Source organism: Psittacula echo, assembly GCF_963264785.1.
Source record: "Psittacula echo genome assembly, chromosome: Z".
NCBI lineage: Eukaryota > Metazoa > Chordata > Aves > Psittaciformes > Psittacidae > Psittacula > Psittacula echo.
Genome location: NC_137742.1, coordinates 74,990,654 through 75,015,156, shown reverse-complemented (window position 1 = coordinate 75,015,156; position 24,503 = coordinate 74,990,654). Strand labels below are relative to the sequence as shown.

The window sequence follows — 24,503 nt, the reverse complement described above, 5'->3', positions numbered from 1 at the left end:
GTTGGATGGAGTCTTGGGTGACATGGTTTAATGCGAGGTGTCCCTGCCTATGACAGTGGAATTGGAACTAGATGATCTTAAGGTCCTTTCCAACCCTAACTATTCGATAATTCTATGATTCTATGAGTTATCTGTGTTCAGATACCTGGCTCATGCCCTTTACACCTGCAATACTGTGACATGATATTTGTCATTAAAACAAGTTGGACTGGACTCACACATGCTATCATATTTGCAGTGCTAGGAAATCCAATGCAAATTTTTAAATGGTTGCATATAGAAAGAATATAACTTCATCATAACAATATACTTTCAAAATAATTGATTCTAACAGGAGAGAACATGGCTTTCAGAATGTATACATGTATGTTTGTATATATATGAACAACACACTGAATTGGTGTCCTGGGTTCAGCAGTAGCAGTCAGTTTTTCTCCTTCTTAGTAGCTGTTGCAGCACTGTGTTTTTGACTTTCAGCCTCGGAACAAAGCTGATAACAACTGATGTTTAGACTGACCAAAGACTTTGTGAGTCTCATGCTCTGCCAGGGAGGAGGAGGGGCCGGGAGGAAGCAGGGACAGGACGCCTGACCCAAACTAGCCAAAGAGGTATTCCATACCACAGCACGTCATGCCCGGGGATGTAACTGGGAGCTACCCGGAAGGGCACGTCCTCTTTTCGGTCGGGCTCTTTTCCGGCGAGCGGTATCATATTTTCTTCCCTTGTTATTTCTCTTATCATTATTATTCTCGGTGGCAGCAGTAGTGATTTGTGTTATACCTTAATTACTGGACTGTTCTTATCTCAACCCGTGGGAGTTACATTCTTTCGATTCTCCTCCCCATCCCTCTGGGGAGTGGGGGGGGGAAGTAGAATGCGTGGTTCTAATTTACAGCCGGGGCTTAAACCACGACAATTGGTTTATACAAACTATTGTTATCTGACACCATAGTTGTCCCTTATGGAAAGATTTCTAATGTCATCCCATCAACAACAGAAATGGCAGAGCCTTCTCTCCTCCAGTCTCTCAACTCTGTTCCCAAATACCTTCGCCATGGTAAAAAGCTCCCTCTTGCCTGTTGGGGACATTAGTATGCACAAGTAGCCTGGATGCACAACAGCAACTTCTGCACATGCTGGTAGACTCACTGACTCTGACCTCACAAGAGGGGAAAAGCTCAAGTCCTGCCTGCTCTTCCTCAGTGCGTCTTTTGGACTCATTTGGGTCTTCTCCACAGTTGCCAATATTCCTTGTGCACTGCTGAGGAGCACATCTTTGAGACATGGATTGAAACTGACCAGTAAGTTAAAAAAATGTTCAAAGGTTGGAAAAGGAAGGCGTAAGGAAGACATGAAAGATAGGTCAATTGGGTCAGTTGCTGAGGGGAGTAGCTTGAGAGAGGTCGCCTTCAACACCGGAGTGGGAGGGAGATCAGCGTTCAGGAGCCTCAACTCAGAGCTGCGACAGCCACCGAGGGAGCCTCAGGTCCTCGACAGGGCTTGCCCAGGAGCCGGCAGCTCAGCTGACGCGAGCAGCTGACTCACAGGGGGCGGAGCCACGAGGAGCGGCACCAGCCCTGACTGGTTAAAAACCTGCCCCAGGGAGCGCGGCGACCAGGGGGGTCGAGGCAGTCAGACAATCAGGCGGGTTGGATGGTGAGCACTCGCCCTATGACCAGGGCCCGATCTGGAAGCTCTGCTCTGGCTGCCCCGGCAGTGGCAGCGTAGGCACCCAGACAGAGCCGATGAGAGGGGAGGCTGCAGTGCAGAGCTCGGAGTGTAGAGAGTGCCTGCACTCTCTACAGTCTTGTGAGGGAAAGGTGCACAATGGGCAGGGCTGCACTCGGTGCTCTGTGGGGGAGGTCCTCCTGCAGCAGGTGGCTGAGCTGCAGGATGCTGTTAATAGGCTGCAAGATGTCAGGGAAGCTGAGAGGAAGCAGGACTGCCTCCTCCAGGCCCAAACTGTGCAGGGGCCTCAAGCGTCCCCTGTAGCTCATGGAGAAGAGAAGGAGGCCGTTAACCCAGGAAGCTGGGAAACAGTAACAACAACAACAACAACAAGAAAAAAAAAAAAAAAGAGGAAGAGGACAATTAACAGTGAGGGGCTTCCTCCTAAATCTGATGTCCTCACCCAGAACCGCTTCGCATTTATGCAGGGAGCTAACAAGGAAACACACACCATACCAAAGGAACAACTGGCTGATGCACTGATAAAGAAGATCTCTACTGGTGCTGCCAGGAAAAAGTGGCAGGTCATAGTGGTAGGGGACTCTACTTTGAAAGGGACAGAGGCACCCGTCTGTCAGCCTGACCCAGTCTCAAGGGAGGTGTGTTGCCTACCTGGGGCACAGATCAGGGATGCTGCAGATAGGGTCCCTGCTCTAGTAATTCTCACTATTACCCACTTCTAGAATCCATGTGGGTGCTAGTGATGTAGATAGCAGTAGCCCAGAGAACATAAAGAAGGACTACAGAGCCCTGGGAGAGGTGGTTAGGGGCTCTGGAGCTCAGATTGTCTTTTCGTCAATTCTCCAGCATAAAGGGGAAGACCTTAAAAAGGCTAGGAGGATTGGCCTAGTGTGGTCTAGGATTGTTAGAACAGTGGTGCCATAGTCAGGGGTTTGGGTATTTAGAACACGGGACTCGATTTGAGAGGCCAGGTCTACTGGAGGCTGGTGGAGCTGACCTGACAATAAAGGGGAAGAGCTGCTCTTGTAGGAGGCTTGCCAGACTGGTCAAGAAAGCTTTAAACTAGATGTGTTGGGAGAGGGGGGCATCATTCCATCCCAACACACCCAGTCAGTTGCCAGCACCTACAATAAATGCTTGGAGCAATGTGGAGATACTTCATCCAATGTAGAGATACTTCATCCGCTCCAGCCAATGAGCTGGCTTCATTTGGAGCTCAGCTTAGATGCCTCCATACAAACGCCCGTAGGATGGGGAATAAACAAGAGAAATTAGAGTTGTGTGCACGTCTACAGGGGTATGATATAACAGGCATCACATAAACATGGTGGGATGGCTCCTGTGATTGGAGTGTTGGAATGGAAGGTTACAGGCTCTTCTGAAAAGACAGGCTCGGCAGATAGGGAGGGGGAGTTGCTGTTTATGTTAGTGATAGACTGGAGAGTATGGAACTGTGTCTGGGGGCAGGTGAGCAGTCAACAGAGAGTTTGTGGTCAGGGTTAAAGGGAGAACAGCGATGGGGGACATTACTGTGGGGATCTGTTACAGACCGCCTGACCAAGAGGAATCTGTGGATGAAGTGCTCTATAGACAGATAGGAACAGCCTCATGCTCGCAGGCCCTTGTTCTCATGGGAGACTTCAACCACCCTGACATCTGTTGAAGGAACGGTACGGCCCAGCACAAGCAATCCAAGAGGTTCCTCAATTGTGTGGAAGGCAACTTCCTTCTACAAGTGATAGAGGAGCCTACAAGGAGAGGTGCCATGCTTGACCTCGTGCTCAGCAACAGGGAGGGCTGGCTGGGAATGTGAAACTCCAGGGCAGCCTTGGCTGTAGCGATCATGAGATGGTCGAATTTGAGATCCTCAGGACAGTGAGAAGAGCGTGCAGCAAGCTCACTGCCCTGGACTTCAAGAGAGCAGACTTTGGCCTCTTCAGGAACCTGCTTAGTAAGGTTCCATGGGATATAGCCCTAGGGGTCAGGGGGACCTAAGAATGCTGGTTGATATTCAAGGATCACCTGCTACAAGCTCAGGAGTGTTGTGTCCTGACTAGAAGGAAGTGCAGCAGGAGGGCCAGGAGACCTCCTTGGATGGATAAGGAGGTGCTGAGGAAACTTAGAGGGAAAAAAGAGGTTTACAAAAGGTGGAAGCAAGGACAGGTGGCTTGGGAAGAATACAGGGATGTTGTCTGGGAAGCTAGGGAGCAGGATAGGAAATCTAAGCCCCAGTTAGAATTAAACTTGGCTAGGGATATGAAAGGTAACAGGAAGGGATTCTATAAGTACATTGCAAATAAAAGACAGACTAGGGACAATGTGCACCCTCTCCGGAAGCTATCAGGAGAACTGGCTACCCTGGATTTGGAGAAGGATGAGGCTATTAATGACTTCTTTGCCTCAGTCTTCACTGGCAAATGCTCTGACCACACCACACAGGTCCTGGAAGGCAGGGACTGTGAGAATGAAGACCTTGGGCACACTGTAGGAGAGGATCTGGTTCGAGACCATCTTAAGAACCTGACCATGCACAAGTGCATGGGACCTCATGAAATCCATCTGTGGGTCCTGAAGGAGCTGGCGAATGAAGTTGCAAAGCCACTGTCCATCATATTTGAAAAATCATGGCAGTCAGGTGAAGCTCCCGATGGCTGGAAAAAGGGAAATATAACCCCCATTTTCAAGAAGGGGAAAATGGATGACCCAGGGAATTACAGACCAGTCAGTCTCACCTCTGTGCCTGGCAAAATCTTGGAGCAGATTCTCCTGGAAGGCATGCTAAGGCACATGAAAAACAAGGAGGAGGTTGGTGACAGCCAGCGTGGCTTCACTAAGGGGAAATCCTGCCTGACCAATTTGGTGGCCTTCTATGATGGGGCTACGAAACTGATGGACCGGGGTAGAGCAGTTGATGTCATCTACCTGGACTTGTGCAAAGTGTTTGACACTGTCCCGCATGACATCCTTGTCTCTAAATTGGAGAGACATCAATTTGATGGAGGAACTAACTCAACGGATAAAGAACTGGCTGGTTGGCCGCACGCAAAGAGTTGTGGTCAATGGTTTAATGTCCGGCTGGAGAACAGTAATGAGTGGTGTCCCTCAGGGATAAGTGTTGGGACGGGTCTTGTTCAACATCTTTGTCAGTGACATAGACAGTGGGATTTAGTGCGCCCTCAGCAAGTTTGCCAGTGACACCAAGCTGTGTGGTTCGGTTCATACGCCGGAGGGAAGGGATGCCATCCAGAGGGACCTCGACACGCTTGTGAGGTGGGCTGATGCCAACCTTATGAAGTTTAACCATGCCAAGTGCAAGGTCCTACACCTGGGTCGGAGCAATTCCAGGCACAGCTACAGGTGGGGCAGAGAAGAGATTCAGAGCAGCCCTGCAGAGAAGGACTTGGGGGTGTTGGTCAATGAGAAAATGAACATGAGCCAGCTTTAGTGTGCACTCGCAGCCCAGAAAGCCAACCGTATCCTGGGCTGTATCAAAAGCAGCGTGACCAGCAGGTCAAAGGAGGTGATCCTGCCCCTCTACTCTGCTCTCATGAGACCTCACTTGGAGTATTGTGTGCAGTTCTGCTGTCCTCAACAGAATAAGGACATGGAGCTGTTGGAGCAAGCCCAGAGGAGGGCCATGAGGATGATCAGGGGACTGGAGCACCTCCCGTATGAAGACAGGCTGAGAAAGTTGGGGCTGTTCAGCCTGGAGAAGAGAAGGCTGCGTGGAGACCTCATAGCAGCCTTCCAGTACCTGAAGGGGGCCTATAAGGATGCTGGGGATGGACTCTTCACTAGGGACTGTAGTGACAGGACAAGGGGAACTTAACAGTTTAACTTAAACAGGGGAAGTCTAGATTGATATAAGGAAGAAATTCTTTACTGAGAGGGTGGTGAGGCACTGCAATGGGTTGCCCAAGGAGATGGTAGGGCACTGGAATGGTTTGCCCAAGGAGGTCGTGAATGCTCCATCCCTGGTGGTGTTCAAGGCCAGGTGGGATGAGGCCTTGGGTGGCATGGTTTAGTGTGAGATGTCCCTGCCCATGGCAGGGGGGTTGGAACTAGATGATCTTAAGGTCCTTTGCAACCCTGACTATTCTATGATTTTAGGATTCTATATTATGTCCATCCCTTGTCCTTAGTACATCCAGAGTAAAAGGTAAACTCACATAAATTTCTGTAGTCATGGGAAACCACAGAAGCCATACTTAAGTAGCTTGTCTATGATGTATGAGTGTGTGTCAGAACATAGGCTGAAATTGCCTAGCCTCATCTGTAAGGCAGAGACTTAGAGAGTCTAACAGAAATGTAACACAAATATTCTGTTTTCCTGGCTTTTTGGTGGCACTTGCTGAAAACCTTGTATCTTCCTTATAAGCAATTCTATCCTCAGTTCATTTATAATCACATTTATTCCAGGATAATCTTTTCCAGTAACAAAACCGTAAACTCCAAGGCAGCATGAATCTCTTACCTAAGTATCAGTTTCTTCCTAAGTGTAACATGGACCAAATTTTAAGCCAGTTACAGTGCTTGTCTGGTGACAGTCTGAAGGCATGTAAAAGATGTACAACCCTCAGTTTCTGAAAGAAGAATGAAGTCAGGCAACAGAAAATGCATTTTTCCTTCCAGTCTGTCAACTGCAACTTTCCTTGCAACAGCTTGTAAACCTCTAAGACTCAGCAGTGCATACACTGTTTAGCTCATAACCTGTTATGAGACCACTTTCACACTAGCAGGACCAGTATTTGTACAAATAACTCATCTCCTTTGTTTGAACATTATAAACTACCCTCTACCTTCTTACTTCTACTACCCTTCTGCCTTGTGTTGCTAGCAAAGAAAAGGTTATATTGCCTTGGGTCCTTTAACAAGCACTCATTTCCTCACTTGCAAACCCAGTCTGAGTACAATGCCTAAATCTTCTATCAGGATATGTGGTCTTAACTAGGGAACATCTATCTTCTACATGCACTTACAATGCCACTGTAAATCTCTCAAGGGAAGGATGGGATTCAGCAAGCTCAGGAATTTGAATGACAGATCACCACCACAGCCACTTTCTCCTCGAAGACCAAGGCTGTATTCAAACCTAGTGATATGCTCACCTGCAGGGTGCTAAACTGAAAGATCTGTAGCAGCAGTGTGCCCAATATCTGATGTGCTCAGCCAACTACACCTTCTGTGCTCCTTTTTCAGTGCAGCATCATGCTTCCCATTGTCTAGCCAATTCCCTCTGTAACACCAGACAGCTACATTTGTATGTTTATAGACACCTTCACCACAAGGTCTGTTACAGGAATCTAGTGAAGTTTTAAACACAATGACATTAAAAAAAAAAAATAAATCTAACTTTCAGTAAGTGCTTGACAAGGGCAGCCGTGTATGATGCAAAAAGACAGGAAGTGAAAAGGTAAATTTTAAAATGTTTAATAGAGACAGAGATATGTCAAGCCAGCTAAGGGAAGCTGATGTACAGCACTGGGCTGCTTGCTATAAGCTTGCCTGAAAACACAGTGGGTTTAAAACTCAGAAACCAAGTTTCTCAGATTTGAAAATACAATTTCAGATATTCCTTTATTCCAATACCATGGCAATAAGCAAAGTGTTAAAGGATTGCTGTGTAAAGGTGCAGGAAGAGTCAGAATGCCTCTCCTTATCATTCTCTTGCCTATATGTCAAAAATACAGAAGAAAGAAATTATTAAAAGTGCAAGTTAAAAACAAAGCTATACAGACAATGCTTGCTGAGTTTGTGTGAAACACAGGGGAAATAACAAACCAGTTTCTAACCCAGAATCTAAATCAACTCTCTCTCAAGTCCCTGGGAACCTTTTTAAAGGACTCTGAGGATTAAACTTTGAGAATTGAGCATCTGCTAAGAAACTGCAGATAGCATTAAGCTCACTCAGCCTGTCAAGGGGGAAACACATGCGTAGTCCAGCGCTTCCCAATCCACAGGGAAGAAATCCTTGCAGCCAAACAGCTTGTTTATTATATGATGCAGGGTCTTGTCAATCCTGCATCTAACAATGAGGCATGTGAACAGGTCTTTACAGAAACTGGAAGAGAGTAGATAGGCTGCAGAATGCTGTGGCCTAAAGAACAACACAATGAAGGAATGCAATGAAATATTTTTATGTTAAAGCATTGGGAATATAAAATCCAGAACTGTGGAATATAAAATCCAGGCACTCTACTGAAATGCCTGCAGTTGGTTCCTAGAGGGAGAATGATTTAGTTGCAAGGCGCTGTGTATAAAATTTAAATTTAGGATCAAGGTCTTCTTTTATTTTTTGTTGAATATACTCTACCTTCATCAGGAGGAAGCAAAATTATGGGCTGTGATAGATGAGATAGCTGTAGCCCATACCAGGTAAGAAACAACCAGAGGATGTGAGGAACAGACTATGAGGCCACTTCAAACTATTAAATAGGGGAGTAAAGCTATATTCTAAGCCAGGTGGGCAGTGATGGTACAGAGGATGTTATGATGCAAAGGTGAGATCCAAAGGGACAGCCCTCTATGAAACTGTGGGAATGGATAAAACCCCAAGTGCCATGTACACAGCTGCACACGCGTTTGTGTGCTGCACATCACTTGGGAAATGGGTGAAGATGTTTTTCCTGCTGCTGGGGACAGAGGGGGAAGGAAAGCTGAAACTTCTTAGCCTTGCTGGCTTTTTGGACATAACGCAGTGTCAGACTAAATGTCAGACATCAGCCATGGGCCTGAGCTTACACCTAAGACTTAATTGCTTCTCAAAAAAAAAAAAAAAAAAAAAAAAAGTGCCAAAGGCTTGCACAGCTTTAGTTTGCAAATTTAATTGAAGGATTAGCAGAGTTTTCTTTTCCTGTGTGGAAGCTATTAAGAATAGGAATAATTAAGAATAGATTACCACATCCCTGGCAGTCTTCAAGGCCAGACTGGATGGGGCTTTGAGCAACCTATTCTAGGGGAAGGTGTCCCTGCCTTTGGCAGAGGAGTTGGAACTAGATGATCTTAAGGTCCTTTCCAACCCAAACCACTCTGTGATTCTATCATCCTGTGATCAGTTCATTTAATATAGCTACTTATTGCATTAGTACAGTCCTTGCTTAAGCACTGCAGAGCACACTATTTTGCTTTACACAGAAATACTTTCACAGTGAGCCACAACAAAATGAGATTAATTGGAAGTGCGCACAAAACATAACCAAGGAGAATACAAACACCACAGATACCAACCAGCTGGGAAGGGAGCAGTCTCACTGGACAGTGTGCTACTCACAAGATGACAGTTGAATAGCTGAGAATATTCTTGGTCTGCACAGAAAAGACAGCTCAGTGTACCTTCTTGTTGTGAACTTGACATTATTAAAAATTATTTGAGATCAGTTTTTGACAAAAAAAAGTCTGAATTACAGGTCTTGGTGATAACTTTTTGTGTAGTCTGACTTAAACCAAGATGAAGGTGCTGTTTCAAGGCTTTTCTTTCAGCATCCCCCCCACTCTCTTTGACTGGTCTCACTGCAACCCTTGTGTTTCCAGTGACTGTGAGAAATGTTACAGCTGTAGAGGGGAGGCTGACATGCTGCCTGAGTTCACACATTCAAGCAGAGATCTAAGGAATGGTCTTTAGCTTCCGCACTGCAAAATACACATTTGCCCAATGCATCCTATCTGCAGTTTTCGTTCCCCGTGGGATCTGCTCTAGTCTAACCACAGAACAGACCCTTCCTTTCTCCCTCCCAGTCAGCAGGAACCTCTGCTGATTAAACAACCCAGTGCTCCAAGGGCACAACCGTGGTCTCTCTGCAGGGGTTCTCTGATGTCTAGGTAGGGACAGCATCCCCCTCAAGCTTCCATGAGGAGCATGGTCCAACCAAAGGACGAAGGCTCTGGGGAGGCTGATGGAAATGGTCCTGCACAGCCGTGTGAAAACAATCACCAGCTCACCACCCTGATAAATCTTCCAGCAAAAGGAGGTCCTGCACTCTTAAGTTCAGTGATACGTGCCTCATGGGATATTATTTTCCTCCCCTCTGAACAAGGAAACAATACGTACTCATGCAATACATGAGATATTATGAATCACTCTTAAGATGATGGGAGTCGATGTGGGGGAGGGAGGGGAGGAAGAAGGAGGGGAGTGAGCAAGCGGCTGCATGGTTCTGAGTTACCAGCTGGGATTAAACCATGACACTCTTGAATGCTCCATTCCTGGAAGTGTTCAAGGCCAGGGTGGATGGGGCTTGGAGCAACCTGGTGTGGTGGAAGGTGTCCCTGCCCATGGCAGGGGGTTGGAACTGGATGAGCTTTAAGGTCCCTTCCAACCCAAACCATTCCGTGATGCTATTATTCTACGACCATCAATTTCTAATGCTTTACGCAGAGAGGACTATGCAAAGAGGAATATTTCAATATGTAGGCAGAAGGAAAAGCTCAGTACTTGACTGAAACTTTTTATTTTGTGTTACATAAAACTGAGATAATTATATCTGTAATCTGCCTGGTATTCAGGACACACTGAATTTTAAATCATCCTAGATACTTGGATTATTATAAATAAAAAGCAACAGTGATTTCTACTTCCTTATTGCAGATAGCATATTTAAAATTTGCTGTGTATTGTGTTTTCCAATTCCTTCTTCCCCAGGAATCACCCTTTTTCTTACAGCGTATTTTAAAGTCATAAAAATGGCTTAAACATTCCAGTAAAATCAGAAATTAGTTTTCATGTTTATCACTAGATGAAGCTAACAATATTTTAAATAAAAGTCACTTTATTTTACAACACTTGAAAAAATACTTTAATTTATAAGCAAACGTTCTAAGAGCTGGAAATTCTTCTTAGATTTCTATTATCTGGCTTTATCTTGTTTACCTTTTATTTCCCCTGAGTAGTATCCTAGGCACTGTCCTGCTTTTCTCTACAACTCTCTTATGACATAAACCAGTTTAGTCTCAGACAAGAACACCATTTCAGTGAGCAGCATGGCCTGCAAGGAGTCACATCTTAAGACAACTTGTTTCAGAATTATTTTTTTAAGATTTTTAAGAAATTAAGGAAACATCCTTTGCTTTCTACTCCTCTCTATAGGTAGGCAAGGAGAAAAATCTATAACGTAATTAAGGAATTCAATGAGACTGTGCATTTGTAGCTGAGGAAGAAGAAACTGCTGTACCATTTCAAGCAAGCAGAGGATTTCCATGCCAGAGGTACTTAGCCATGTACAATGACAGTCGCAGCATCCTTAAGGTAAGCAGAACTCTATAATTTCAGTAAGAGTATTCCAGTATTTTCAGTAAGCTACCACACTGGGCAAATTCACAGCTTCCCCTATACAGAGCCAGAGAAGAACAGTCAACAGTGCTGGACTGATGCAGGTCAAAGACCCAAATAAGTGGTCTTGGGACTGAATCCCAGGTTTACCTGTATTTTCAGTCCTGAATTAATCCTTGTTCAGCTGCAAATACCTTCCTTGGATCTGGCCATAAGCTTTCTCAAAACCTAGCAATTCTGATCAGCAGACTGCAAATTTGTCATCCAAAACTGAATGATTTAACCAGTATTTGTTCTGGGATTTGATTGCCAGAGATTTTGCAAGGAAATGAAGGAAAGCTTGGAAAACAGCTGGGAAAAGTATGCCGAGATGGTGAATTTCAGCTTGCTATGGCCTTCATGTTTTGGAATAAGTGAAAGGTAATGAGAACCATTCACTCTATTCATATGCTCCAAAATCTGTAAGGGAGAATGAAACAGTTCAGGCTTACTTTAAAGATTCTTTTAGCCCAATACTTGTACTGGTATCAAGATTTTGGAGGACTGCAATATTCTGGGGTGAGACTAGGGAGGGAGGCCCCCTAACAGGCATTCTGAAGTGTGATCCAGATTCTGGAACAGAGATGCAATCTACCAAGCCCTTACTTCCCTATGAAACACACATTTACATCAGAACTAAGAAGTTAAAATAACTGAATTAAGTTCTCACTAAATTTTGCATATAATAGAAATATTTGGATAATTTACTTTTCACTAGACTTCAATAAACAAACATTCCTTTCATTACTTTCTTTACTTTCAAGCAGTGAATGGACTGTTGTGGTAACAAACAGTCACTAAGTCACTAACTAACAGTAACTAAGGGATAACACAAATCACTGCTGCTGCCACCAATAATAATAATGATAAGGGAAATAACAAAGGAAGAGAACACAACCACTCACCACCCGCCGACTGATACCCAGCCCAACCTGAGCAGTGATCTAGCCCTTCTGGGTAACTGCCCCCAGTTTATATACTGGGCATGACGTGCTGTGGTATGGAATACCTCTTTGGCTAGTTTGGGTCAGGTGTCCCGTTTCTGCTTCCTCCCGGCTTCGCCTCCTCCCTGGCAGAGCATGAGACTTAGAAAGTCCTTGGTCAGACTAAACATTACTTAGCAACAACTAAAAGCATTGGTGTTAGCGCTGTTCCCAGGCTGAAAGTCAAAACCACAGCACTGCACCAGCTATTAAGAAGGAGAAAAATGACTGCTACTGCTGAACCCAGAACACAGACTTACTGCAATATCTGACTCAGCCGACATTCCAGTGGTATTTGAATTAATTTACGCATGTTGTAAACTTATGTGGTAGATAAATTCACGTTATTCCTATAAATACTTCTGGAAAACTCTGCAATACAAAGAAAAATCCTCTTGAGAATTTCTTCAGTGAAGGGTGCCATATTCCAGTAAGAAAGATAACTGGTAATGTGCTTTACTTTGGATATTGTATAATATCGTTCTTCTATAACCAAATAAAAAAAGGCAGTGACAAGACGTCCAGCTCTCTCTCTCCTCGTCTATCCAAATGGTCTACCAGTTTTTGTGGCTAACCTATGGCACTGTGATTTCTAAATGCAATACATTCAAGATGCACAAAGGCATTTTTATGTTAAGAGCAGGGAAGAGACGAGTGAAAGAGCTTAAGAAAGTGGTAACTACCAACTTTAAAAAACCTGATAAATGCCATAAAAGGCAAAAAGTGTATCAAAGAGACTCCACCTTTATGTATAGTACAAAGCTGTATTTTTCACATCAATATTAAATTTTAATGATGTCAGTAACATGTTGACACAAGCAGCAGGAGCCAATACTCCATGCAGGTTTCAAAATACATTTAGACATTCCTTTCCTGAAGGCCATCTCAAGACTAGCATGAACTCCCATTGCAACCAAGGACCATCTAGGTAAGGGTCACTCCTCCTCAATCGTACAGCTGTCAGTACACAATCAAATTTGCTGTCTCAGCAGACAGACAATACTCTGGCTTAAAATAGGGCACACCTATTGATAATGCCACTGTCAAAACTGTACTGCAAATGTCTGGAAGTTGAAGCTTAGTGTGAATTTAGGGAAAAAAAAAACCAAAACCCAAAACCGAAAAAAACCAAACTCCAAACAAAAAAAAAAAAAAACCCAAAAAAAAACCACCCCAAAATCCAACAGAAGGAAAACTCAAGAGCAGCTTCCCATCTTTCTGTTCCTTAGTACTCCTACTATGACAGACACAAGAGTCCCAGCTTACCAGAGCAAAAGAAATGGAAAAAAAAAACTGAAAAATTAATGCATTTCCCTCATTTTCTGCCAGTCTTTGTTCCTTTCTACTCTGCTTGTTACCAAAGGCAAAGCAATGTCTGTCTGTCTGGGGCCTGTCTAGACTATGCCTAACCTCATTCTCCACAAAGGTACCCAAGTGAGCTCTGAATTCATCACATCCCATCCCAGAGCTCTGCTAATGACTGTTGCTGCTCCACATCTGCAGAACAGAATCTAGATAACCTTGAACTGTACACAGTGTTTCACTACAAACGTACCCTAAAACTGGCACTAAACACATCTAATAATAGCATCTCCTTATAGTGTATTCTCAAATGCAGTAGCTTTTATAATTAGCTTACATGTCTACAAGAAACCTTATTGGTGGGACAGCAAGATAATCTCTGTTGTGGAACTGAGCAGGGCTAAAATAAGTTATTCTCCAATATGATCACAGATATTAAGAGAACTGCTGTAATTGCTTCATACTTGATAGTATGAGCAGGCCAGTAACACTGTGTCCATTTCCCCATTCTTAATTGTATTTCTTCATTTTTTTTCAGACTGCATCCAGGTGTTTTTTTTCTTGTTTGAATGCTCCTTTGAGAGCAAAGAGAGTCTTACTAAAAGCTCATTTAGCACATGTGGGAATTTAGCAATGGCTCATTTATCCTCTTTGAAGACTATGGTCAGAGGTCTTTAGCTCCAATGCACTGTGTCCATGTGCATTAATAATAGAGAATTATATTCATTATGCTTCACAGTGTGTGGCACAGAAAACACACATGTGCATTGTAACCTTGAAAGACTAGTTTTCTTCTTCAGCTTTCCCAGTTTAAATATACTGCAGCTCCAGAAGGAGATGCTTGTATTGATTGCTGCCATTTGAGTAGCAGACAAAATATTTAAATGATACTTCGTCATCTGAAGAACCTAGAAAAAAAAGTCTTTGGTGAAGGTTAGTAATTGTTTATGGTAAGTAAAAAAACATCCTTTTCTGCACAAAGTTCTCTGCATTGGAAAGGCTAATTCAATCACCTGCAGTGAGATTACTTCATATTTACCTGATGCATTATTTTGCAAAAAAATCCTTCATTTACTGAAAAAAAAAATAAAGGTTTAGTTGTCTCAATGATTACAAAGCCTTAGTTTACTCTTTTCCTTATAGCAAAATCAAGATGATACTTTATTTTACTTCTTCTCACTCATGGTGGATCAGTCCTGGCTGGATGGCAGGTGCACAACAAAGCTGCTCCATCACTCAAATCACAGTAGGATAATAAGAAATAAACCCAAATCTTAATACACCTTCTCCCTACCTCTCCCTTCTTCATGGGCTCAACTTCACTCTCGAATTCTCTACTTCCTCCCTCCTAGCAGTAAGGGGGATGGGCATGGAGGTTGTGGTCAGTTCATCACACACTGTCTTTGCTGGTCCTTCCCCCTCAGGGCAGGACTCCTCACACTCCTCCCCTCCTTCATTGTGGGGTCCTGTCTCCATGGGGCCACAGGTCCTGTCAGGAGCCTGCCCCAGTGCAGGCTTCCCACAGAGACACAGGCATCCCCCTGCTCCAGCATGAGGTCTTCCATAGGGTGCAGGGGGATATCTGCTCCACTACAGACCTCCACGGGCTGCAGGTGGGTATCTGCTCTACCACGGACCTCCATGGGCTGCAGGCGGGTATCTCCACGACCATGGACCAATATGGGCTGCAGGTAGGTATCTGTTTCACTGTAGACCTTCATGGGCTACAGTTGGGTATCTGCATGACCATGGATCTCTATGAGCTGCAGGGGGACATCCTGCCTCACCATGGTCTGCACCACGAGATACAAGAGAACCTCTGTTCCAGTAAGCATCTCCTCCCTGCCTTCTGCACTGACCTTGGGGTCTGCAGGGCTGTTCCTCTCACATATTCTCACTCCTTCCTCAGGCTGCAATTGCTCCTGTGCAGTAACTTTTCCCTCTTAAATTTGTTATCCAGTGGCGTTGCTAAAATTGCTCATGGGCTCAGCCTTGGTCAGCCATGGATCCATCTTTGATCCAGCTGCACTGGCTCCACTGAATATGGGGGAAGCTTCCAGCAGCTTCTCATAGAAGTCACCCTTGCAGCCCCTTCTCCCCCCACTACCAAAACCTTGCCATACAAACCCAATACACAACTTAGTAAAATATATTTTTTAAATACAACAAACTTTTGGCAAAGTTTAAGCATGTCAACATCATTGTTCTTTCTCATGGTAAGATATTTCACCTGGCTGTATTTATAAAAGAAAACTAAATTGGGTATCATACTCCCAGTTGAAATTTGGACTTAGTAACTGCAAATAAAAATGAGTAAAATACATTTCTCTTTTTTCCCAGCTTTACTCTGCATTTGACAGAGCACTGGAGATGCTAGTTGCATAGTTTGAATTGTTTCTTTCACCTCATCTTACGATACTCCAACATTATTTAGAGGAAGTCTTTCAATAGACAGTGCCAGAGAGGATCAAGATCAGTAGGAAAGCTAAAGCTGAAAAGGAAGTAGGCATGCCTATGAGTGAAGAAGAGGGAAAATAAAACACAGACAAGTGCATGTTTTGCGCTTTTGCTCTCAAAACTATTAGTTGCATCATCATCAATCACATCAGTAGGAAAAAAAGTCTTTTAATACAGCAACACACCACACGCTTTCTTAAATTCACTGGACATGTGAGAGTTCAGGGTGCTCTACAGAACTACGAATTTTTTAATTTGTTAATACTAGAACATAAAAAAAGTTTATCATATTTATTCTTAGCGATTGCACAGAAGTATATAGCAGAGTCAAAATTCTGCTACATTTTCCCAATGCAGAGGAGTATCTCTTTAGAAACTGAAGTACAATAAAGTTAAAAGACATTATTTTATTTATAAAAGATCCACCTAATAATTTATCAACATTATTTTTCATGTTTCCTAAAAACATTAGAAACTAATTCCAATGCCAGTAAACATTTTGCAATTAAGGGAAAGTGTGGAAAACACTTCAGGGAAGGAATGTAGAGTGATAAAATTGCATACAATCAGGAAGCAGATGTGGGGCATCATATCATGACACAGCATCTCTTATCTCTCAAAATGCAGAAAAGTCAAATTAATGCACCTAGAACTACACCCTGATAGGATCTTTTATAGTCTCCAGACCTACATTTTGCATCTCAAATATTTTCCATCTGCAAGCGTGATGTGAAGCTTAAAAACTGTCCTTTCTTTCATCTTCAGGTTTACACATACTTTTCCATTTTTGTAGTTCCTGAGAATCATTTATCTTCCATACTTCAGCAAAGGACTTCAGCTTTTTTCTGGGGAGGGAAAAAAAACCCAAAACCATATCTTACTCAAAATGCTGACACATTCTTAAATTAAGCACATCAAACATTAAAAGCCCTACAGTCATCTGCAAAATTTTAATACAAAGTCAAAAATAGCAGTTTGCATAGCCCAAAATGTTATGTGAACTTTAAACCATCAGTTGATATTTCCCAATATACATATTCTACTTCTAGGACAGTCAACACTTTAATTTTTTAACTAACTTGCAGTACGAGAAGCATTGATAAGATGAAATAAAACACTCAGCAAGAGTAAGTCATTAAAGAATTGTAGTTTGCACAATTTAATTTCCAGCATTCAGTTCCTACAAATTTGCACTTGCAGAATCATAGAGAGATAACACATTTTCCAAATAAATGAGTACACACATCCTTCCTGTTTCCTTTTTAATATTTTTTGATTTAAGAAGGATTCATAAGAGCTGTGACAAATAACAAGACATTTAAAATGGTTTAACCCACATTCATGATGACAAAGATGTCAAGACTGGATGGAATGACCCAATGGATTTTCTTAAATAATATGAAAGTGATTTATAAAAATATGACAACACAGCTGGCCTGTGGGTATTGTGACAGCACAAGTGTACTGCTATAGACTGGTCTAATTTTGATTCCCAAAATCAAGATAATTTTTATTTCCTACCACACATATAGCATACCCATTTTAAAACTTCCTAGTATCTCTTTTGGGAAGAAGACACAGAACAATACTTTGACATTTAAATCATATTATGGCAATACGTGAAAATAAACAGGAATACATAAGAAAAAAATATTTGTATAATGACCTACATAGGAGAACTGGAAAAAATGAAGAATTGAGTAATACAATAATTTATGCACTGTGAAATCATCAGACACATTTGATATTGGGGTATTTTTTCTGACTTGAGCTCTTAAGGTTTATATTGCTAGAATCATATAGAATCATTGAATGGTTAGGGCTGGAAGGGACCTTAAAGTTCATCCAGTTCCAATCCCCTGCCACAGGCAGAGACAACTTCCATGAGACCAGGTTGCTCCAAGCCCTGTCCAGCCCGGCCTTGAACACTGCTAGGGATGGGGCAGCCACTGCTTCTCTGGGCAACCTGTGCTATGAATGATAGAATCATAGAATAGTTAGGGGTGGAAAGGACTTTAAGATCATCAAGTTCCAACCCCCCTGCCATGGGCAGGGACACCTCACACTAAACCATGTCACCCAAGGCTCTGTCCAACCTGGCCTTGAACAGCGCCAGAGATGGAGCATTCACAGCTTCCCTGGGCAACCCACTGATAGATGATCTATGAATGACAGATCTACGATCTATGAATGACAGATGCTCAAAGTTCCCTCCAAATCGCATACAAGAGGTCTACAGTGAATAACTTGCTTACCAAAGAGGGAGGCAAAACTGTCCCAACTTCAGATGGGTACTCTGGTCTGGCAAGCAAAGCAGCAATGTCAAGGTCACCATTATTCTACCAACTACTGCCAGAATCATGGACTTCCCTTTCTTCTCACTCTCACCCTTTCTTCCTCAGGTAGTGATACCTATTCACATGTAACATTAGGAAACTGAGCTTGCACGCTATCAACTGGAGAAAGAATGACGTTTCAGCTGGATCAGATCCCTGACCTGGTCTGTTTTGTGGTCACGCAAAAGCCAGCCCTGTCACCACAGAGAAAAGGGTAGACAGCACCCTCCTGCATGAGATAGGGAGCCTGCTCCAGCTTGTCCTCTCCAGTACCTATGATACCCATGTAGATTGGGTGGCAGCAGCAGGGGCTTCCAGCCTTAGTGTTACGCGAGGAAAAAGGACCCATCACAGCTTTAGATTATTTATTCCTTTTCACATTAAGAATGCGAGTAGATTACATACTGCAAGCTAAAATATGGACAGTTGCTTACATATTCAAAAGCTGATAAAAGGGACACAATTAAGGCCTATAATTAAGATTGCCCGTCAGCCCTCATTCTAGCCTTCTCTGGGCACTGTAAATCAGTCTGGTAACTACATCATCACATACTATTTTTACTGCTGATAGGTTTTGTATGCAATTAACTCCCTTTTTAGCAATAGAGACACAGTAGAACTCTATTTGTGTGCTGTCCAAGTAATATGCTAGCGTCATTTCCATAGAAGATAAACCAAAGGCACATACTATATTATTTCACATCTTAATTTTATTACACAGCAACTCTGGCCTTCCAGCTCATACTCTCACCTTTCTGAACAATTTTTCTTGACTTTACAACCCTAGTTATCCTGTAACAAGAGAGTTAATACACTGCTAGTAATCTGTTGTTTTACTTTCGTCAATTATAGACTATTATTTCCAAATAAAACATGAACTACCACATTATTTTTCCCATAAACTGTCATTTAACTTCAAATAAAAAATTTTTATTTTGCTTTCTTAAAAGGGGATAAAAACTGGTGTTAAATGCTAAGCACAGTTAAGTTTCAAAATAACTGCCTGCACCTACAAATAATTAACATTTAAAATTTTCTTATATGAAATCATTCTGTCAGGATTAGTTACAGCCATCAGACGATAAAGATCCTGATTTCGTATATTCCTAAAGGGCTATTTGAATTTTGCTGATATGACTGCCACTGAAAATAGTAACAACAAAAAATTGGAAATTAATATAAATACTAGCACATATTTACATCTAAACTGTGTACATGATTTTACAGGTTTTATAAAGATGATCCTATTTGATACACATGGGAATTTTTATAAGTAATCTAATATATAGGGTTGTCGTGGTTTAAGCCCCGGCTGTAAATTAGAACCACACAGTCTACTTCCCCCCCCCACTCCCCAGAGGAATGGGGAAGAGAATCGAAAGAATGTAACTCCCACGGGTTGAGATAAAAACAGTACAGTAACTCAGGTATAACACAAATCACTACTGCTGCCACCAATAATAATAATGATAAGAGAAATAACAAGGGAAGAAAATATGATACCGCTCGCCGGAAAAGAGCCCGACCGAAAAGAGGATGTGCCCTTCCGGTTAGCTCCCAGTTACATCCCCGGGCATGACGTGCTGTGGTATGGAATACCTCTTTGGCTAGTTTGGGTCAAGCGTCCTGTCCTTGCTTCCTCCCGGCCCCTCCTCCTCCCTGGCAGAGCATGAGACTCACAAAGTCCTTGGTCAGTCTAAACATCAGTGTTATCAGCTTTGTTCCGAGGCCGAAAGTCAAAAACACAGTGCTGCAACAGCTACTAAGAAGGAGAAAAAGTGACTGCTACTGCTGAACCCAGGACAGTATCCACCCCTTATTCCATACCATTCATGTCATGCTCAGATCCCACATTTTCCATATACCCTCACTCTCATTTCAGTGCACTGTTATCTTAGTGCACGGACCAATTCCTATAAAGCTACTGAGTCCATTCGGTTCATGATGTTGGGCTCCATCTCTTGTAACAGTCTTTCAGAGCAGGAGAAGCTGTGTGCAGTGTTGGATCGTTGTCTGCTGATTCTGATCATTCCTTTACTGTAGAACTCGTCCGGTTCTATCAAAGTTCATTCTCTGTTGGGATGATGGTCGGAGGGAAGTCAGGGCCAGTCGCTGGTGCCCTGCAGACTTCTAGTTGATGGCTATAGCAGGCAACAGCGTACAATTGAGTTCATTGTCTGTTTTCCCCTAAAATCAAATCCCCTTGAGGTACGCATCGGACTTCCCCATCTTCCTGCATTACCCACCAAGTATATCCAGGTCCCTGAGCAAAAGCAATCCCATGAGTGGGTTTGCCTTTACCTGAAGCAGGAATAACCCAGACTGTCTTCCCCAGCAAATTCTTCATGTGCACCACAGGAACTTTGTCCCCCTCTACAATATGTAAAAGTTCTGACTGGGCTGGGCCAGCCCTGTTGGCAGATCCTCTGGTGTTGAACAACCAGGTGGCCTTTCATAAGTGTGTATCCCAATGCTTGAAAGTTCCCCCACCCATTGCTCTCAGTGTAGTTTTTAACAGCCCATTATACCGTTCCATTTTCCCAGAGGCTGGTGCATGGTAGGGGATGTGATATACCCACTCAATGCCATGCTCTTTGGCCCAAGTGTCTATAAGGTTATTCCGGAAATGAGTCCCATTATCTGATTCAATTCTTTCTGGGGTGCCATGTCTCCACAAAATCTGGTTCTCAAGGCCCAGGATAGTGTTCCTGGCAGTGGCATGGGGCACAGCGTATGTTTCCAGCCATCCAGTGGTTGCTTCCACCATGGTAAGCACATGGCGCTTGCCTTGGCAGGTTGGTGGGAGTGTGATATAATCAATCTGCCAGGCCTCCCCATATTTGTACTTCAGCCATCGTCCTCCATACCAAAGAGGCTTTAACCGTTTGGCTTGTTTAATTGCAGCACATGTTTCACACTCATGAATAACCTGGGCAATAGTGTCCATTGTTAAGTCCACCCCTCGATCACGGGCCCATCTGTATGTTGCATCTCTGCCCTGATGGCCTGAAGTGTCATGGGCCCACCGGGCCAAAAATAATTCACCTTTATGTTGCCAATCTAAGTCCATCTGAGCCACTTCAATCTTAGCAGCTTTATCCACTTGTTGGTTGTTCTGGTGTTCCTCAGTGGCCCGACTCTTGGGTACATGGGCGTCTACATGGCGTACCTTCACCACCAGGTTCTGCACCTGGGCAGCGATATCTTGCCACAGTGCAGCAGCCCAGATGGGTTTACCTCTGCGTTGCCAGTTGCTCTGCTTCCATTGCTGCAACCACCCCCACAGGGCATTTGCCACCATCCATGAGTCAGTATAGAGATAAAGTACTGGCCACTTTTCTCGTTCAGCAATGTCCAAGGCCAGCTGGATGGCTTTCACCTCGGCAAACTGACTCGATTCACCCTCCCCTTCAGCAGTTTCTGCAACTTGTCGTTGAGGACTCCATACGGCTGCCTTCCATCTCCGATGCTTTCCCACAATACGGCAGGACCCATCAGTAAACAAGGCATACTGCTTTTCACTTTCTGATAGTTTATTATATGGTGGGGCCTCTTCAGCACGCATCACCTCCTCCTCTGGTGACATTCCAAAATCTTTGCCCTCTGGCCAGTCCATGATGACTTCTAGAATGCCTGGACGACTGGGATTTCCTATTCGAGCTCGTTGTGTAATTAGTGCAGCCCATTTACTCCATGTCGCATTGGTTGCATGATGTGTACAGGAGACCCTGCCTTTGAACATCCAGCCCAGAACGGGCAACCGGGGTGCCAGGAGGAGCTGTGCTTCAGTGCCAATCACCTCCGAAGCAGCTCAAACCCCTTCATAGGCTGCCAGTATCTCTTTCTCAGTTGGGGTATAGCTGGCCTCAGATCCTTTGTATCCCCGACTCCAAAAGCCGAGGGGTCGACCTCGAGTCTCCCCTGGAGCTTTCTGCCAGAGGCTCCAGGTAGGACCATTCTCCCCAGCTGCGGTGTACAGTACATTTTTTACATCTGGCCCAGTCCGGACTGGTCCAAGGGCTACTGCATGAACTATCTCACGTTTAATTTGCTCAAAGGCTTGTTGTTGCTCAGGGCCCCATTTAAAATCGTTCTTCTTCCGGGTCACATGATAGAGAGGGCTTACAATCGAACTGTAATTTGGGATGTGCATTCTCCAGAACCCCACAGCACCCAAGAAAGCTTGTGTTTCTTTCTTATTAGTTGGTGGAGACATTGATGTTATTTTGTTGATCACATCTGTAGGGATCTGGCGACGTCCATCTTGCTGTTTTATTCCCAAAAACTGAATCTCCGGTGCAGGTCCCTTGACCTTACTCCGTTTTATGGCAAAATCAGCTTTCAGCAGGATTTGGATTATTTCCCTCCCTTTCTCAAAGACTTCTTCCGCTGTATCACCCCACACAATAATGTCATCAATGTACTGCAGGTGTTCTGGAGCTTGCCCCTGTTCCAGTGCAGTCTGGATCAGTCCATGGCAGATGGTAGGGCTGTGTTTCCACCCCTGGGGCAGTCGGTTCCAAGTGTACTGGACGCCCCTCCAAGTAAAAGCAAACTGTGGCCTGCACTCTGCTGCCAAAGGAATTGAGAAGAATGCATTGGCAATATCAATCGTGGCATACCACTTGGCTGCCTTTGACTCCAGTTCATACTGAAGGTCTAGCATGTCCGGTACAGCAGCACTCAGTGGTGGTGTGACTTCATTCAGGCCACGATAGTCTACTGTTAGTCTCCACTCTCCGTTAGACTTTCGCACTGGCCATATGGGGCTATTAAAGGGTGAGCGGGTCCTGCTGATCACTCCCTGACTCTCCAGACTACGGATCAGTTTATGGATGGGAATCAGGGAGTCTCGGTTGGTGCGATATTGCCGCCGGTGCACTGTTGCGGTCGCGATTGGCACTTGTTGTTCTTCGACCTTCAGCAACCCCACAACAGAAGGATCCTCTGAGAGACCAGGCAAGGTGGACAGCTGCTCATTTTCCTCAGTCTCCAAAGCAGCAATACCAAAAGCCCATCGGTACCCTTTTGGGTCTTTGAAGTACCCTCTCCTGAGGTAATCTATGCCGAGGATGCATGGAGCCTCTGGACCAGCCACAATGGGGTGCTTTTGCCATTTCCTTCCAGTCAGGCTGATCTCAGCCTCCAGTACAGTCAACTCTTGGGATCCTCCTGTCACTCCAGAGATATAGATGGGTTCCACCCCTTGACAGCTTGACGGCATCAGGGTACACTGTGCACCGGTATCTACGAGAGCTTTATACTTCTGTGGGACTGATGTGCCAGGCCATCTGACCCACACAGTCCAGTAAATCCGATTATCCCCTACCTCCACCTGGCTGGAGGCAGGGTCCCTCTAACAGTCATCACAATGTTGGACACCTAAGTCGTATTGAAAGGGATTATTCTTCGTTATCATAGGAGCTGGAGTAAAATCAGCTCTTCCGCTCCATCTGGGAACCTGCTCACCAGAGACTGAAGCCGCAGCTCTCATGGGATGATTAGTCTTGACCCTTGTTCCTATTTTCAATTCATGCACCCGTTCCTCCAAAGCTGAAGTAGGTTTTCCATCCCACTTCGTCATGTCTTCTCCATGATCCCGCAGGTAAAACCATAGGGTGGCCCGTGGTGTTTGCCTTCTATATCTTCTGTCTCGAACAATAGGACGTCTTTTGTTAACAGCTGAGACGTGTGTTGGTACACGTGAGGAGCTGGATAAATCAGATAGATCGTCCCTCAATTGTTTGACATCCTGGGACAGTTTTTCCACAGCTGAGATGATGGAAGGGGTGAGATTGTCTTCGAACTCTCGGAGTTTATGAATCATTTCATCCACTGTTGGTGTTACTATGTCACCCCAGGTTACTGTTGCCAATGAATGGGCATATGATGACGGTGCATTCCGCGTAAGTTTTCGCCACATGGGTCGTGTACATTCGACTTCATCTGGGTCTATGGGTATATCTCCGTTATTCGGTTTGATGTGATAAATCATCTCTACGATGGCTGATTCCCTCAGAGACTGGATGCCTTTGTCTAAAGTAGTCCACTTGGCCAAATGACTCGTAACATCATCCTTGTATGGAAACCTTTCTTTCACAGCTGCCAAGAGCCGCCTCCAAAGACTGAGGGACTTTTTCTCTCTTGCAATTGCTTTGTCAATTCCCCCTTCTCTAGCAAGTGATCCCAGCTGCTTGGCTTCCATACCTCCTAGTTCGTGGCCATCGGCCCCATTGTCCCAGCATCGGAGCAACCAGGTGATGATGTGCTCCCCTGGTTGACGGGTAAAATCTTTTCGCATATTCCGTAGCTCGGTTGAGGTCCAAGGTCGAGAAGTCACCTCTTCTTCTTCTTCGTCATGTGACGATGACTCCTGATCAGATGGTGGCCCGGGTGGTGAATACATTGTTTCTTCATCTTGCTTCACCCTTC

At 44.2% G+C, this 24,503-nt stretch overlaps 1 protein-coding gene across 1 annotated transcript in view; it reads right to left on the bottom strand.

The window, feature by feature from the left end:
- Window positions 1-16,258: 16,258 nt before the first annotated feature.
- The window catches only part of MSH3 (mutS homolog 3), a 124,555-nt gene continuing 116,310 nt past the window's right edge, over window positions 16,259-24,503 (bottom strand). Inside the window, exon 24 of the mRNA XM_080636996.1 lies at window positions 16,259-16,580. Coding sequence (XP_080493122.1) covers window positions 16,472-16,580 — 109 coding nt within the window. The 3' untranslated portion in view covers window positions 16,259-16,471. The remainder of the gene's footprint in view (window positions 16,581-24,503) is intronic.